Here is a 17,677-nt window from a genome sequence, read left to right as displayed (position 1 = left end):
GGGGCTGCGAAGGGGCTGCAAAGCGGGGCAGGGCCTGCCCACAGCCACCAGTCACCCATTCCCTTTCTCCAAGGACGTGTTTAAGGTTCCCATCTCTGTGAATAGCCTTAATACGGCACAGCTGAAAGCAGGTTTCAGAGCTAGGCAGAGTCGGTGGGCAGTGGCCTCACTGTCAGCTGCGGCAGCTCGTGGGCATGAGGGCTACAGAACTCAACGGAACTCAGGAAAGGAGGCGGCCCCTGAAGGGGGAGGGCCCTGGCCAAGCTCTGAGGGTCTCTGCGCGTTAGCCTCGGGGCTTAACTTAGCTCTGCCTCCCCTGGGGGCCTGGCACTCGGAGCCCTTGAGCCTGCCAGACAACGCTTTCGTTTCTGCATGAGAGAGAGGGGAGAGGTCACTCCCCGCAGCGCCTCATGGACACCGGCTTCCGCGGTCTTGGCGCCGACTCAGGTCACAGGAGTCCTGCCGCTCAGACATGCGTGTGCAAGAAGCAAGAATCAGGCGAGAAGACTGTATCGACTCCCGACCTTGTGAAAACAAAGGGGCTTTCCTTCACGTCCTCACCAGGAACGCAACCTCCAGGCCCTGACCAGAGGGAGTGGGGGTCGGCACTCCTGACCAGAGGCCTGTACATAGCCACCCCGGGTGCTGGGGGGAGCGGGGATCAGCACCCCCGACCAGAGGCCTGTACACAGCCACCCCAGGTGCTGGGGGGAGCAGGGGTCGGCACCCCCGACCAGAGGCCTGTGGACCGTCACCCCAGGTGCTGGGGGGAGCAGGGGTCGGCACCCCCGACCAGAGGCCTGTGGACCGTCACCCCAGGTGCTGGGGGGAGTGGGGGTCAGCACACCAGCTGGCCCTCCACCGCCTAAGGACATCACAGTCACCAGGGGGACTGAGGCAACTGGGAGCCGGGTGCAGTGCCCAGGATGCCTGGTCCAGGGACAGCTGCCCGCCCCAGGTCACAGAAGGGCCAGGGGCCGGGCCCCACATGGGAGACAAAGAGGCCACGTCTGATGGAGACGGGGTGCCAACAGTCTCAAATGGAAAGATGGCCGGTTCACGTGAGACTTGGACAGGTGAGAGTGACTGTGTTCATCTCACTGAAGTTCCAGGTAATTCAGAACACTGAGCAGCTTAGCCACGTCACATTAGTTACACACTCCGGCCCTGCTGGAGGCTAAAATCATAAATTAATAATACACATCAACAACTGGTCAAGTTTTGTCATTACTTTATCATTTAGCTTTTAATTGTCAATCAACATTTTGAAGACCATTTATACGCTAAGAACGTTCCCAAAGCGAGCGCTCCCACCATTCGATAGTTCGGTCCGTGCCGACTGAGAACATCATCGTGTTGTCTACTTGTCTGGGATCGGGAAGGCTAAACGCTGACAGCTGTGCTGGGACTGCGGCGGTGCGGAGCCAAGGCCCCGCCAGCACGGTCCAGAAGGCGGAGGATGCTAAAGCGGGGTGGGGCTCCGTGCTTGGAAATGGTCTTCGGCCGCCTTGCCACCCACGTTAAGGACATTCAGAGAACTGGCTCGCTTCATGCTGTACCGGCCCGGCGGACATGCAAGGACAAAGCGTCAGCACGTGAGTCACTAGGAGTGGGGAGCGCAGCCAAGCTGCCCCTCCAGGCCTGCCACCGCGGGGCCTGGGCCGTCCCTGACCTGGGCAGGCCTGTCACCGTGGGGGCCTGGGCCCCGCCCCTCCAGGCCTGTCACTGAGGGGCCTGGGCCGTCCCTGACCTGGGCAGGCCTGCCACCGCGGCAGGCCGTCCCTGACCTGGGCAGGCCTGTCACCGTGGGGGCCTGGACCCCACCCCTCCAGGCCTGTCACCGAGGGGCCTGGGCCGTCCCTGACCTGGGCAGGCCTGTCACCGAGGGGCCTGGGCCGTCCCTGACCTGGGCAGGCCTGTCACCGCGGGGCCCGGGCCGTCCCTGACCTGGGCAGGCCTGTCACCGTGGGGGCCTGGACCCCACCCCTCCAGGCCTGTCACCGAGGGGCCTGGGCCGTCCCTGACCTGGGCAGGTCTGCAGCTCGCCCAGGTCCCAACATGGATGCCCCAGATATTCGGTATTCCGCACCCGTTAGATAAAAACTGCAGTTTCTCTGCGTCTTCCTCGGCAAAAAGCCTGTCTCGGTTAAACCTCAACATCCTCAGAGCCTCCCTTTCTGAAGCCCAGCTCCTCTGGGAGCCAAGAGGCCCGGCCAGGGCCACCCTCGGGCCCACAAACGCGGACCTGAGCGACTGTGCCAAAGCGGGCCCCGCGGAGCTCACTGCGGAGATCACATGCCTGAACGTACTACGCACCTCAGAGATTTTTCCATATTAAATCTAAGGAAAAACAAGTAACCTTTTATTAGTAAAACTCTGAGGCTAGGGTTTCTCTGCCTAGAAACCAAAATTTCAAACAAATTTCATGGGTTTGGATTTACACAAAACATAGAGCTTTGTACATATATTTACTTTTATCTTCGATTTGACACCTTTAAAATACTTAATATATGCCTCAAATCACCTACCATCTAAAATTATGGATAGTTAAATACTGCATTGCTTACTGCCGCTATGATGACCTCAAGCAGAAGTCACCCTAGCTTTAAAAGCTAGAAGGACCAACAGGAAGGGTGACTTCTAAGTGTTTTGACAGGATCAGTGATTCTGCTTCTGAGCTGTTGACGTCAACAGTGACCGCTGTGCTGAGCACATGGCCGTGAGGCTGAAGCACAGGCGTAAAGGCTGAGTGCAACCAGACATGCACACGCACACCCGTGCAGGCAGGCACCAGAGGCCCAGGAACTGGCCGAGTGGCCACCAGTGCCGCAGGCAGAGTGCCAGGCACACAGCAGGCACATCCTGGGTCTCACCGAACAAACTGCACCAAAAACAAAGCCTTAACTGACTTATCCCCAAGTAAAATTCGCTCCCCAAACTCCCCCCAGGACAGGACAGAAACATCCCCAGGAACCCGGAGTCCTGCATGGCTTTTCCTCTGTCCAGAACCTCTCAGGAGCAAAGCACGGACATCTGGGCATGCTTCACGATTCTCCGATGTAACTGGCCAGCTAACGTTTTCTAAGAAAGATACACCACCTTTGTGCTCAAACTTCTCTTTACAAGATGAGATGAAAGAGTAACTTGATGCCTGTCAACACCTCCTCTGAATCGCATCCTCACCCTGACTTAAACCCTCAGGGTCTGCACTGCCAGGCGTTCAGGGGCTCCTGGACTGTGCCCACCGCAGGCCACAGACCCCCTCCTACAACCCCCAGCTCGGTGCCTGTCAAATGTGGCCCAACCAGCAGCACTGGCACGACCCAGGAAACTGCTGGAAGGGCAAGACCCCCTCGTGTGCCCCCCGCCCATCAGAAATGCAGGGACAGGCCCCGGCCCAGGAGACTCTGAGGCCCCCTCGGATTGGAGAGCCACCTGCCCAGTGAACTAAGAGTGTTACTTTTATCTGGAAAGATTACTTTGTCTTATGCATTTGATGGACTAAACCTTCTAAATTACTTACTTTTCAAAAAGTTCTGTAAGATGCCACCCCAAGTATACTATGTATGAACACTGTCAGTCTGTCCCGACGTGGGCTTCATCCTCATCAGGCCTCAGCTCGGGTTTGTTTGGCCCTAAGCGCCAGGAACAAGCCGCACCAGATACAAACCATGAGCTCCGCCATAGCCCGGGACTCGGGACTGGGCTCTGCACTGCCGACAGGCCGTAAGACGCCCAGACCCTCAGGCCCGCCAACATGTGACCACCCTGGGGGCGGCCTGTAGACACCGAATGCGTGCTGTGTGGTCCCTGCACACCTCAGAACCGGCTGCGGAAGGAGCGGAAACTCGGCAGGTGCCCAGCAAGTGGCTCAGCCCTCCCAGCTTGGGAACAAGAGGTTCAATCTTCCAAACATCAGAGGGGCAGGCAGCACCCCGCCGTGTTAGCTCTGGAAGTCCAACGGGGGCCCCTCAGGACCTCCTTCCCTAACCGCACTTGTCTTCTCCAGGCAGGACACCATCGGCACGACAAGCCCTGCGTCCAAACCCTGCAGCGGCTTCACAGTGGACGGCGGGGGGGCTCCCACGGCTCCCTGTGCGGACGCAGCTGCGGACGCTTCTGAGAAGCAGGGCGATGGCAGCATACAGAAATCCAACCGTCCCTCTGGCCTCCAAAGCCACTGGGAAGCACGTCCCCCACCAGCCAAACTGCGGGGGGGAGCGCAGAGCTGAGGCGGGCCCCCTCCCCACCAGTGGAGCTCGGGCCCGGGGGCGGGGCTGGGGGACACCAGGGGTCTCGGGACCCGGACCCTCCCCAAGGACAGAGGAGCAAGACGGGACATGCCCGATAGCAAAGGGACCCAGCTTTACATTCTCACACATCACCCAAAGGAGTAACGGGTCAGAATTACTACAGCACTCAGCATGAAATGCTTTAAAACTGAGTATACTAAGAATCAACGTTTAAAAAGTAGGTACCGTGTTGGGGAGGCTGAGCTTCACGGACCAGCTAACACCACAGCCCAGTGCTTCTGGAAGAAACGCATCCAGGAGGAGGAAGCCATCCCCACGAAAGTAACCCAGAAACCAGGCGACCTGTCGACACTCACGAGAGGAGGACAAAGAGCCCTTCCCTGATGATCCTCATAGAAGACAAGGAGTATCTTAGAACCAAGTTCCTCTGACAAAAGCTTTTGTTCAAAAGACCCTAAAAGATTCATCACTGAGACCCTTTTCTAAACACATGGCAAAAGCGAAGGTTTTTTAAATCTCCAAAAGAAATTCATTTTAACAAAAAGTCTTGTCAAACCATTTTCTTCCTACAGTAATACCTGTATGATGGGATTTAATATACTCATAGCTGGCAGTTGATTTCAAAAGATTAAAACTAGCTTAAAAATGAATAGTGCATGATAAGAGAAAAGAAGTTAGTATGCTCAGTATTTTAATATTAAATTCTTATTTTTCATTGCTAAGGCTTTCTTTGAACATGTAACAAAACTAAAGAATTTCATAAATTTCTTTTAAAGCCTTCAGCTCTTTTAGCCTCTAAACAGGAAATTTCACAATTATTTCTCAACTTGTCCTGGCAAATAATTAGACTGCGACTACTGAACCCTGCATGGCCACCACGTGGGGCGCGGCTGGAGTGTGGGTGCGCGCGAGCCGGCGGGGGAGGAGGGCGCGGGGGGCGGGGCGGGGCGGGGCTGGAGATAGTTACCCGGGGTTCCTCGGCTCACTGTCTCGGGCACTTCCTCCCTTCAGCTTCCTAACCAGCTTCTCACTGCTGCGTCTAATTGAAGCCCGGAGTTTGCTAAAGGAGCCACTGCGTTTTAAAGATCCAGTGCCATCCTGAAAGAGACGTGAACAAATGTGAAACTGCAAGGGGTTCTCCTCCCAGGAATCCACATCAGGGTGACCTGCCGGCCTGTGACTTGCTGCTTATGATCCCTACGGAAATTACCAATTTACCATGTATGTAAATACGCTTCAAATAAACTTCAAAGTCTTCCCATTTTAAATTTCATTAAAGGTAACCAAAAGAAAATGAAAACCTTTGAACATGAAAAAGCTTATTCAAACAAAAATAATAAAATCCCCAAAAGAAAAATTACATTACTGTTTTAAAAGAAAAGATACACAGAAAGTCTCAAGGAAATTAAGGCAGCTTCCAGAAGTATCACCAAAATCAAACCCCAGGTTTAGTGACATGGAGGCCCTGGTCCACTCGCGGTGCAGGACCCGGGGCAGCTGGTCTGACGCAGGCAGCGGCCTTTCGACAGCTCTGCCTGCAGCGACAGACACACTGCTGCTTCACTCGGGTTTAGAGGACTCTTTTATTACATGCTGATTATAAAAGTGGTGGGAAAAGTAAACAAAACATTCATTCTATACAATAAGTAAAAACCCTTAGACTTTCGCAGGAAACAAGAAAGTGCACCCAGCTTCCCCATTCTCGATTCAGACATTAATAACTGAAACACGCGGCAGAATCTGGACATGAAAATCAAATACTCAAGAGGAAAACGTGTACAGAGCAACTTTTATTCTTAGAAGGAGCCACCTGGTTAGATGAACAGGAGACCCATCCCTCCCCCTCTAGAAGCTCCGGCAAGGCCGCATTCCATGGAAAGCGTGAGAAGTTCTATGAGGCAGACAGACACCAAGACACAGGTCAGTTGGAGTGAGTTTATTAGAAGTTAGAAAGACACAAATACACAAATCACTGAACACTTAAAGATTAGTAGAGAAAAGCAGAATTGCCAAAATTCCACACAGAGACTACACAGCAGATTCTACTTGAGCACGATCCAACGGGGAGCGCCCAGGGCCCAGGGTGGTCCCGCCAGGACCGCCGGGCGCCCTGGAGAGCACATGCCCTACTCTGAGAGCCTAGGAGGGTCACGGGCACCGTCATGCCACGGCAGGGACATGGGGGACTACCAACTACCTCTCACAAAGGGGACGACGGCAAGTAGCGCTTGGTCGTCTAACTCGTGTATCACACAGCAGACGGTGTATTAATACAGTCTGTATTACTAAGTACATATCTGGCAAAGCTACATGTATACAGAGATAAGGAACCCCCGACAGGACAGCAGCACCAGAAGGAGTGGCCAGTCAGAGAGAGAATCCTAGGGATGCTAGACAGCGGTCAGCACTGGAGAGAGAGGAGGAGCCCGTCATGCAGGAGACAGCGGGTGTCGCACAGGGCGGCTAGGCCTGTCAGACAGAAACGGAGAGAGAGCCCGGTGAGCGGGCGGAGGGCGCCCTCGCAGCGCCGCCCGGCCCACAGTATTTCTAGGTCACAGCTCCGTGGCAGCGTTTCAGCCGCTTGGGTCTTTGGGATTGCCTGCTGCCTGCTCCCGCCAGCCCCAGATAAAACAGGCCCTGGGCCTTCTGTACGCCACCTTTACTTCATCTACTCATCACGCCGAATCGTTGTCAGAATAAAATCCAACAGTTTAGAACATGGACTGGCACCGTGGCAGAAATCTCCTCAATACACAACCGTGAAATGTCTTTGGAATTACTGTGCATAAGGAGATTCCGAAACGAAAAGCACAGTGGCCACAGGAAGACCCCACGGTGGGCGAGGAGTGCACTCATGCCAGCCTTGACCCAGAGATCCTGCAGCCCTGAGCTACACAGGGACCCCTGAACTCAGACAGGACTTCCTCTAAAATACACTGATATTTCAGACATTTTAAGAAACACTGGCTTTCAAAGTTTATAGCACATTTTAAACATGCAGTTGATAATCCAAAGTAAAAGTAACTATGGAAGCGGATCTCTGCGGCAGCGAGCATCCTGGTCCTGGCTGGCGGGGAGCCCGCCCGCAGGGACCTGCGCCCCGCCCACCCGCGCTGACTCACCATGCGATGCTGAGCAAGTCATTTAACCAGCCCGAGCTTCGTCTTTCTCATCTTTAAAATGGAAAAATAAAACTTGTTACCAACTCCCCATCAGTGCTGGGAGGACAAGAAAACACAAGTTCCTGCTGCTCTTCAGAAAAAGAACGTTATTAAAATGTTAATATAACTCTGAAAACAGTTTAACTTCCGTTCAAGTTCCGTTCACTTCAAAATTCAGTGCTACACTATAGAGTGTCATTTATAATATTCCTGTCCTAGACACTCAGAGTACGGGAGAGCCACTTCACTCGGGTTCCAGAATTCTCCCTCCCACACACGCACACATGCACTCTCTCCCCGCCCCCCACAGGGCAGGCAGGGCGGGGCGGGGCGGGGCGGGGGGTGGAGCAGACCTGGGGACCGGTGCCGCCCTCCTTGCTCTCAGCCCTGGGACCACCCCCTGGGACCCTCCCCTCAGAGAAGCATCAGGACAGCACCAACCCACCCAGACTGGGTGCGTTTCTACTCAGCACACACTTCAGGGGTGGGAAGTGGCCCTGCATTCAACTTGGAAAACAGTCTAGACCTCTATCCTGCCGCGGAAGAATCCCTGCATCAAAGGGCGGGCTTCCGAACAGACACTGAGAGCGCAAGGGAGGGGTGCAGGGCGGCACGGCAGTGCGCACTGGCCTCGGACTCAGGGGACTGGTACTTTTAAATTCTTTTCCTTTGCTATGTTCTCGTTGTCTTCCTAATGTCATTTTTTTTGAAAATAAATATTAAACTCTTTGTAATTAACACTATATGTCATTCCCAGTAATCCTGGGAAGAGCTTACTGGGTGAGAAGCTTTCAGAATCATTAACATGGGGGGCAGCCTGACAAGAATGCTGACGAGAAGCGGGGCTCCTTCACAAGGACCCCGGCGCTCCAGGCTGATGCTCCACCCAGAACAGCAGGCGTGCGGCATCTCCTGGAAGCCTGGGGGGACCACTGCCAATCCAACTCCTTCGTCACAGAGCAGCCCTGCGGCTCCGCACGCCCCGCGGGGACCCAGGTCCAGGACTGACACACGTGGTCCGAAGAGACCCACGAGGCCAGTGTCACCCAGAAAGGGCTACTGTGCACACAGCGTCTGTCTTCAGAGGCAGGGCCATGGAGACTTATCCTGAGAGTGACTGTTAGACCTGAAGAGTCTACCTAAAAACAACGCTTGATGGAGTTACACTTTCAGGTACTTCAATTACGGTCTTCATGGTACAGTAAAAAAGAACAGAACTGTACCTCTCTAAACAAATTATCTACCATGTTGAGAATCTGATTCTGAAACTTCACCTGAATTATTAGAATACGCCCAGCAGGCTTACTGCTCTCGTGTTTTAACAGCATATGATTCAGCTGGGTGCTGACCCAGCCGTGCAGCATCTGCCAGGGTCGTGATCATAACCCACCTGTCGTCTCCGACTGCCCTTCATGGTCAGGGTTATTTCTGAGTGCTGAGAAGGCCTGGGCCTGGGGTCCTGTGAAAGCCCAAGTGAGGGCTACTCAGCGCTTTCCCTCCACCTTCCAAACTTTTTAAGGAGCACTGAAACCCTTTTGTGTTTTTGTCCACTTGGCTCACATTACTTTATTTATCAGGGGACAAATTCTTTTACCCATGAAATCCTTTTTTAAAAAATTAAAATCTAACATAGAACCCCAATATAAAATAAAACCTAAATAGCATTTTCTCATTGTGAGTGTGTACCAAGTCCTTATGATAGTGAAGAACAGGGCGGCAGGCTCGCAGAACCTGTGATCTGAAATGTTAAGTTACAGACAGGTCCAGCCTAAGCGCCTGCCTCAACTCTCAATTTATTTCTTTTATCCTGACTGCGTAACACTAAGAAAATCTTAATGCCCACAGGAAAGTGGCTGCAAACAGCAGCAATTCTTCATCTGTTTGCCTTGGAGCCCCAGGGACGCCTGCACTCACGCCAAGATGGCGTCAGGGACTTAACGTCACACCTGGGCAGGGAAGGTGGGGATAGCGTGTGTGAGCCCACACCCAGGGGCGCTTACAACAGGCTCCTCGGATTCAGCAAAGCTGAATTTAAAGAACACCTAAGGGTGCGTAAGGCTTTTCTGCCTCTTCTTAAAACATATGCAGTGAAAACAGAACAAGTCAACTGCTGGGAAAGCAGCATGGTCCCCGAACCTCAGCGCTTCCAGGGGAAGCCAGTCTGAGAGCAAGGCCCGCGGGAGTGGGGTGGTCTCAGTGGGCTCTCGCTGTCCCTCCCCGGTGAACCCCAGGGGCTCTCTGCTTACTCGCTGCTTCACAGAAGACCCCATTCGGGGGGAGGTGGTCCTTATGCTGCCCAAGGTGATTTCAGGTGCTGCAATGGATGACCGAAAACCTAGATTCTTTTCAGCCAATGAACCCACTGCCACGCCAAGTGCCTTGGAATGGATTTTGTCAAAGACACAGAGCTGCTGGTGTCCAGGAGTTAAGTAAACAGGTAGCCAGTGCCCGCCGTGCGCACGTCCTGAGTGACAGCCTGTCCCAGCGAGAGGCAACAGGAGACCAAAGCGGGAGCAGGCAGGCACTGGGGGAGGTGGGAGCCTCCAGCCTCTGCACCCACGGCTCCACGGCTCCCCCTCCACAGGGATGAGAGCAGCTCTCCTCACCCTGGCTCTCAGTCTTGAAGACTCTAAGAGAGCCCTGAAGTGTCAATGGTTTTATTATCCCATGATGTCACTCAAACATTGACCTAGAAATACTGTCTCAAGAGAAAGCTCCCCCCAGAACTTCACTCTGAAGGATCAAACCCTGCCCCTGGCTTCTGAGGACTAGCGGAGGGCGGGCCCTCTACACAAAGCACGCGGACAGCAGCCAGCACGGCCACGGGGAGAGCACAGTACACAGTGCGGGCTGGACGTGGACACCCGCAGGGCTGCGCCGCCGCCGGCTCGCCCCGGACAACTGCCCAACGGGCGCGTGGTCAAAGCACATGCTGATTGGTTGTCTTGGCACAGGAAGAACCAAAGCCAGGAAGCTGCCAGATAAAGACAGTAAAAGGCACTCTCCCTGAAAGTCTGGCCAGTAATGTTCTGTGTAAAACGTCAACCTAGAATGCTGACCCTTGCCCAACTGCTACAGCCAGAGAAAATCCCGAAGAATAGATTCAAAAGGAGACTGTAAGAAAGACCCTCAACTATTTGGCAAAACATCTGCAGTTATAACTAGTCAGATTGTATTTTTTATTATTGTTATTTAGTCCAACTCTTTGCAACTCCATGGACTACAGCCCACCAGGCTCCTCTGTCCATGGAATTTGCCAAGCAAGAATACTAATACTGGAGTGGGTTGCCATTCCCTTCTCCAGGGACTCTTCTCGACCCAGGAATAGAACCCAGGTTTCCCGCATTGCAGGTAGATTCTTACCACTGAGCAACCTGGGAAACCCGCATCAAACTGCATTATATGACTTCCAAAAACAAAAATGAACAGTACACCTGACTATATTAAAAGTAAACTTGCATTCAACCCTCTCCCATAAAAGTGAAATTTCAAAGACACCAGCTCAATGTGTTTCAACAGCTCACTGGGAAACGTGCAGAAGGCCACGTGCTCTCTGGCAACCCTGGAGAACAGCAATGGGAAGACGCTCCACAGAGGCAGAGTCTGCCAGGGAGGTGACAAGTATCCGATGCAGGCACAAGCTTGCAACCCAAAGGCCCCTGGCAGGCCCTCCTCCAGGGGATCTTCCAACCCAGGGACGGAACCTGCATGTCTTACGTCTCCTGCAGAGACAGGTGGCTTCTTCACCACCAGCGCCCTGTGGGAGGCCCTGTCCTGTTCTCTTCTACAGACAAGTTCTACTTGGATCATCATCTTCCTTTGAAGGATTGATTAATTCTAACAAAATCTACGGCAGCCTCGTCAGTGAAATTAGGAGCACTGAAGTTAGCAATGAAAATGGGTTAAGTTAAAAAAGCGAGTTAGTTCTCTGCCGCACTAACCCTAACATTAAAACCAAACCAGATGATGGAGTATGCTTTAAGCAACCAGGACACTCAATCAGCATTACGTGCTCAGAAGAAAGCCAACCGCTCTCACAGATTCCTAAAGAGAAGACAATCTCTTCAAACAAGTAACAGATTGCAGTATTAGCAGAAGATTGGAACTTACAAAAGGCTTAATTGGTACTTAGTTTGAGGAAAGGAGGCTGCCCTCAGGTGCGCCGGGGCGCCGGGCCGCGGCCTCCGGGCAGGGCTGGGCGGGCGCGCTGTGCACTGTACTTACCCCGTTCCACTCTACGCTCATACTCACTTCCTCCCCTCCGTCAGGGCCGCTCTCGTACTTGACCACGTCCACGCTCAGGCTCTCCCGGCTCCGCCGCTTCTCCGTGTTCTCAGGGTCATTCAGCACTTCGGCTACTCTCTGTTTGTGAACATTGTCAAGACCCTGCGAGCCAGGCAGGGGGACAAGGGTTTGATCCATTAGCGGTGAAGTTTTACTACGGGTTTCTTTCTCTTTTTAAAATTTTTTATTGAAGGATAACTGCTTTACAGAATTTGTTTTCTGTCAACCTCAACATGCATCAGCCAAAGGTATACGTACCTCCCCTCCAGTCTCCCGCCCCATCCCACCTCCCTAGGTTGATTCAGAGCCCTGTTTGAGTTTCCCGAGCCACAGAGCAGACTCCCGAGGCTATTTTACACGAGGCCTCTATTTTACACACGGTGATGTAAGTTTCCCTGTTACTGGCTCCATGCCTCTCACCCTCTTCCTCCCCTCTCCCCAGGTTCCTAAGTCTATTTTCTGTTTCTCCACTGCTGCCCTGTAAATAAATTCTTCAGTACCATTTTTCTAGATTCCATGTATATGAGTTAGAATACAGTATTTATCTTTGTCTTTCTGCTTACCTCACTCTGTATAATAGGTTCTAGGTTCATCCACATCATTAAAACCGACTCAGATGCATTCCTTTCTATGACAATTTTCTTTAATTTACTGAGGTTCAATTTGTGACCCAAGATGTGGTCTATCCTGGAGAATGTTCCATGAGGATGTGAGAAGAAGGTATATTCTTCTGCATTTGGATGGAATGTCCAAAAGGTGTCAATGAGACCCATCTCACCTCATGTATCATTTAAGATCCGTTTCCTCATTAATTTGGTTTGGGTGACCTGCCCACTGGTGTGAGTGGGCTGTTGGAGTCCCCTACTATGACTGTGTTGCTGTCACCTTCTCCTTGTCTGTCTGTCAGTGTTTGGCTTATGCACGGTGCACCCATGTTGGTGCACAGATACTTACAACTGCTACGTCTTCCTCTTGGATGCATCCCTTGATCATTACGTAGTATCCTTCCTTATCTCTTGTCATCTTCTTTATTTTAAGGCCACTTTGTCTGATACGAGGATTGCTACTCCAGCCTTCCTTTGCTTCCCATTTGCATGGAGTGTATTTTTCCAGCCTCTCACTTTCAGTCTCTATGTGTCATAACGTCTAGAATGGGTTTCTTGTCGACAGCGTATATATGAGTCTTGTTTCTGTAACCATTCAGCCATTTTGTGTCTTTTGGTTGGAGCATTTAATCAATTTACATTTATAGTAATTATTGATATATATATTCCTATTGCCATTTTCTTAATTGTTTGCGGTTGATTTTGTAGATCTTTTTCTTCTCTTATATTTCTTGACTGTATAAGTCCCTTTAACATTTATTGTAAAACTGGTTTGGTGGTACTAAATTCTCTTAACTTTTGCTCGTCTGAAAAGCTTTTTATTTCTCCATCAATCTTGAATGAGATCCTTGCCAGGTACAGTAATTTTGGTTGTAGATATTCCCCTTTCAGTATGTTAAATATACCCTGCCATTCCCTTCTGGCCTACAGTTTCTGCTGAAAGATCAGCTGTTAAATGTGTGGGGTTTTCCTTATGTGTTACTTGGTGCTTTTCCCTTGCAGTTTTTTTTTTTTTAATTTAGTCTTTGTTAGTTTGATTAGTATGTGTCTTAGTATGTTTCTCCTTGGGTTTATCCTACATGGGACTCTCTGCACCTCTTACGACTTGATTGACTATTTCCTTTTCCATGCTGGGGAAATTTTCAACTATAATCTCTTTTAAAAATTTTCTTGTACCCTTTTTTTTCTCGTCTTCTTCTGGGACCCCTATAATTCAAATGTTAGTGGCTCGGATATTGTCCCAGAGGTCTCTGAAACTATCCTCAGTTCTTCTCACTCTTTTTACTTTATTCTGCTCTTCAGAAGTTATTTCCACTGTTTTATCTTTCAGCTCACTCATTTGTTCTTCTGCTTCAGATATTCTACTATTGATTCCTTCTAGAATATTTTTAATTTCAGTAATTGTGTGGTCTGTCTCTGTGTATTTATTCTTTAATTCTTGGAGGTCTTTGTTAACTGATTCTCGCATTTTCCTCCATTTTGTCTTCAAGGTTTTTGATCATCTTTACTATCATTATTCTGAATTCTTTCTCAGGGAGCCTGCTTGTTTCCTCTTCATTTATTTGGATCTCTGTGTCTCCAGTTTGTTCCTTCGTGTCGTACTCCTCTGCCTTTACATACTTTTTTTTAACTCACTGTGTTTGAGGTCTCCTTTTCCCAGGCTTCAAGGCTGAACTCTTTCTTCCCTTTTGTTTCTGCCCTCCTATGGTGGGTCCCGTGGTTTGTGTAAGCTTCGTACAGGGTGAGATTTGTGCTGAGTTGTTGGTTTGTTTTTCCTCTGCTGGGCAAGGCCGAGTGGCGTGGTAATCCTGTCTGCTGTTTAGATGAGGCGTCCTGCACAGGGCGCTACTGGTGGACGGGCGATGCCAGGTCACGCGTTCAAGTGGCCTCTCCTTTGTGTGAGTCTCACTACCTGATCCTCCCCAGGGTTAGTTCTCTGGTGGTCTAGGGTCTTGGAGTCAGTGCTCCCACTCCAAATGCTCAGGGCTTGGTCTCTGTCAACCTCCCCTCCTCCTACCAGCACTGTGCCATGGGTTTTGTCTGTGTGTTCACTGGGAAGACGGTCACCAGCCTCAGAGACCTGTGTGGGGGAAGGCGATCTTCCTCTTGCTGAATTGCTGCACCGGCCTTCTCTGTCCTCCACACATCCTGGGACTCTGACCTTCTGACTCTAGTTTTGAGTGTCTATTGTGGATTTCTGAGATAACTAAACATATAGCAGGGGAAAAAAGCTCTTAAACGTTGGAGGGTAAGTGAGAACAGTGATTCTTAACATGCAGACTTGCACATTTCACCATATATAGATTTTTACCTCAAATTTTAAAACACTATGAATGAATACTGAGCTTCAGGTGATGAGGTGCGTGCTGAGGTATTCAGAAGGAGTGCAGTGAGGTACACAACTGTGGAAGGCCTCCGAGCAGAAGGACTGAGGACACATGGGAGACGCTCACAACTCAGTCTAGCTGGCGAGTACACGGGACAATGTCTGGGAAGTTTCATCAGAGACGCTGGGGAAACGCCCAAGTTCTAACACTTTAACACCAAGTGCTTGGTGTTCCGCACCTCCAAAATAAGTACACGGTGAAGACTCACAGGTTACACTGTTCTCAGTACAATTAGCCCCTGGCTTATGAAAGGCATTTTCAGGGCAAACTCTGCTGCTGCTGAGAGAGACGGGAAGCAGAGGCCAGGCACCTCACCCTCGGGGTCACCCACGCACACCTGAGTGCAGCTCCCGCGCCAGCGCCGGGCAGCGAGGGTCCCACGTGCACTCCAGAGCCACCCGATGACCAGGCACAGCCCGCCTGACGCTCTGGATGGACCTCCACCCAGACGGCACGCAAACACAGTCCCTTCGATGACCCTCACAGTTTCCTCCTTGAGGGGCACAACCCCAGACAGGACGCAGGCTGCTGTCTCTGCCACAGTGAAGCGGACCTGGCCCTCTGTCAGGAGAGGCCGTCCTCAGCAAAGCACTGGCAGCCCCTTCTCAAATGTCTGCAGCTCAGCTCCGGGCTCGAGACGCTGCTGGCTGGTAACACTGTGCAGTGCTGGTTCACAGCAAGGCCCAACGATGCGGGGCGTCACAGGCCGAGAGCCAGGACCCCACGCTGCACACACCCAGGACGCGTGCTCAGAGTCCCCCTCCCCGGAACAGCAGCCCCTCAGTCGGAGACCCAGGGAGGGCGACAGGAAGGGGCGCCTGCAGGGGCACAGGCAGGGAGAAGACCATGGACAGGCCCTCTGCTGGGCCTCCTCTAATCCCTCTGCACAGAATCTCGACGGGTAACTTTCACCCCAGCCCAAAAGTCGCCATAAACCAACAACTGCATGATAGCCTACACATACACCATTCTGGGGAAGAAAACCACATCAGCCCCTCCAGTCCTAAAAACAGAAAACAAAACCTGCCATCTTTATACACGTACACATATATAGTAACGTATTAACCTCTTAACTCTGAAAACTGGTAATTAAAGGGCACAAAAGCAGCGCTTGTATGTGCTTTAACAAACCGTGTTTCAGCCTAACACACCTCAGACGGTGAAGCAAAGCGCTTCAGCAGTCCTTTTCATTTCCAGATAACATTCCATCGCATGGATGGACCACATGGTGTATCCACTCACCTATCGACCAACGCACAGCTGTCTGGACGTTCAACCTACTGAAACCAACACTGCCATGGACACATTTCCTCATCACTCACGGGGCCCATACCTGCCAATTCACCTGCTGGCCAAAGTGGATCTGTCACCCCAAATCCACACTCTCAGTGCCTGCGTGGGGATTCACGGACACACACGGGGTGGGGGAAAACTCATCCCAAATCAACACTCTCAGTGCTTGCGTGGGGATTCACTGACACACACGGGGTGGGGGAAAACTCATCCCAAATCAACACTCTCAGTGCTTGCGTGGGGATTCACTGACACACACGGGGTGGAGGAAAACTCAAGTCAGTTGACACGCACATCTGCACTCAGACGGACCAAAGCAACACTGCGTTCCTGCTTCATCTCATACTACAAACGGTCCTGCCCCCACTCTCACTTACTCAGAACCGTGTCATCTGCATTTTGGTCGGTGGACCCTTGAGTGGTGCTCAAGTGTCCTCTGGACGTGCCTCATGGAGACACTGAGCTCCCATCGGGCGGGAGTCAGTGCTGCTGGCCATGACGTCAGCATTAATGAGTCAACAACATACACTAAAGAGGGTGTCTGAACAGAAGCCCAGCGGGGACAGGCTGTGTGCTGATCTGATGACTGAGTGTGACCAGACTCGCAGGAACCCGACTGTGCCTCCTGGGGACAAGGGCTCAGAGCAGCTGCATAGAACCCGGCGTGGAGGAAGGGGACCAGCGGCATCTGCCCAGCACCTGGCTGCCCTCTCTCAGGCAGGCGCCAGCAGCGGGCGCGCAGGGCTAGGCAGGAGCTCCAGGCCTCGCTCCTGAAACACCCTCCCAACTGCCCTCTCCGGCAGCTGGGCCGTCCACGCCGCCACCAGCCGTGCACAGCCTCCTCCTCAACACTTGCTATTTCTGCTGTGTTTCTCCTTCCAGCCAGCCCAGAGGGCGTGCAGCGGCGCCTCGCCGAGCGTGCACTTGCGTCCCCGGGTGACTAACCGCCTGCGGCATCCTTCCACGAGCTGCTGGCAGTTGTGCAGCACCTTCAGAGAAACGTCGATTTAGGGCCTGTGTTCATTTTTTCATGAGCTGCTCCTTTTCTTCTTATACGTTCTGGATGTTAGAGGGCGTCAGAGATGTGGTCTGCAAACCTGTCCGCCCACTCTGTGGGTGCCCTTCTGTTCTCTTGACAGCATCCCCGAAGGCACAGGCGTTTCTGACTCTGGGGGTTCTGACTGACTTCTGCTTCTGCAGCCTGTGCCTGTGGTGTCATATTCACGGCATTTGAGCAACCCGATTTTATTTGTACAAACTAAATCAGTAAATGTTTTCTCTCTCTAAATCAGTGTTTCAACAAGTCTCATGAAACAGAATCAAACTCAAACCCACAAGCAGAAGGCCGCTGACTGACCTGTTTACGAGACCTCATGGCTGCTTCTTCCAGTGTTTCTGCAGCTTCAAATTTGCCTTGACGTCTGTAAAGCGCCCCAAGGTTTTTTAAAGTAGTTGTGACAGTTGGACTGTAAGAAAGCATATAATTCACAAACCGACTCAATGTAAGTTACAGAGCAGTCACCTTCAACAGCACCTAATCCAAAGGACAAACATACTTAAGTCTGCTACAGTTTGATTTCTACAGTACTTTTTAGCTGTAAAATTCTAAAAGGCTCTTCTAGCTCATGCATCCCCTGCCTACGGCACTGAGCCCTGCAGCTGGTGGGACAAACCCCTGTGCTGTCTCCGCTCAC

The 17,677-nt window shown here is 51.8% G+C and overlaps 1 protein-coding gene across 17 annotated transcripts in view; it reads right to left on the bottom strand.

Moving 5' to 3' along the window:
• The window catches only part of KLC1 (kinesin light chain 1), a 66,642-nt gene that overhangs the window by 4,231 nt on the left and 44,734 nt on the right, over nucleotides 1-17,677 (bottom strand). For 2 of the 17 annotated variants that reach the window (XM_027521014.1, XM_027521013.1), the window contains 4 exons: nucleotides 17,341-17,449; nucleotides 11,639-11,800; nucleotides 5,221-5,351; nucleotides 1,215-1,553 (listed from right to left, as the gene is read on the bottom strand). In XM_027521014.1, coding sequence (XP_027376815.1) covers nucleotides 1,463-1,553; nucleotides 5,221-5,351; nucleotides 11,639-11,800; nucleotides 17,341-17,449 — 493 coding nt within the window. In that variant the 3' untranslated portion in view covers nucleotides 1,215-1,462. Of the gene's footprint in view, nucleotides 1-1,214; nucleotides 1,554-5,220; nucleotides 5,352-6,025; nucleotides 6,723-7,375; nucleotides 7,427-11,638; nucleotides 11,801-17,340; nucleotides 17,450-17,677 lie in introns of those variants that run through there. The other 15 variants (XR_003507326.1, XR_003507325.1, XR_003507327.1 and 12 more) reach the window with 15 other exon arrangements.

This window comes from Bos indicus x Bos taurus, chromosome 21 (genome assembly GCF_003369695.1).
Source record: "Bos indicus x Bos taurus breed Angus x Brahman F1 hybrid chromosome 21, Bos_hybrid_MaternalHap_v2.0, whole genome shotgun sequence".
Taxonomy (NCBI): domain Eukaryota; kingdom Metazoa; phylum Chordata; class Mammalia; order Artiodactyla; family Bovidae; genus Bos; species Bos indicus x Bos taurus.
This window is presented reverse-complemented; position numbering and strand designations above follow the sequence as displayed.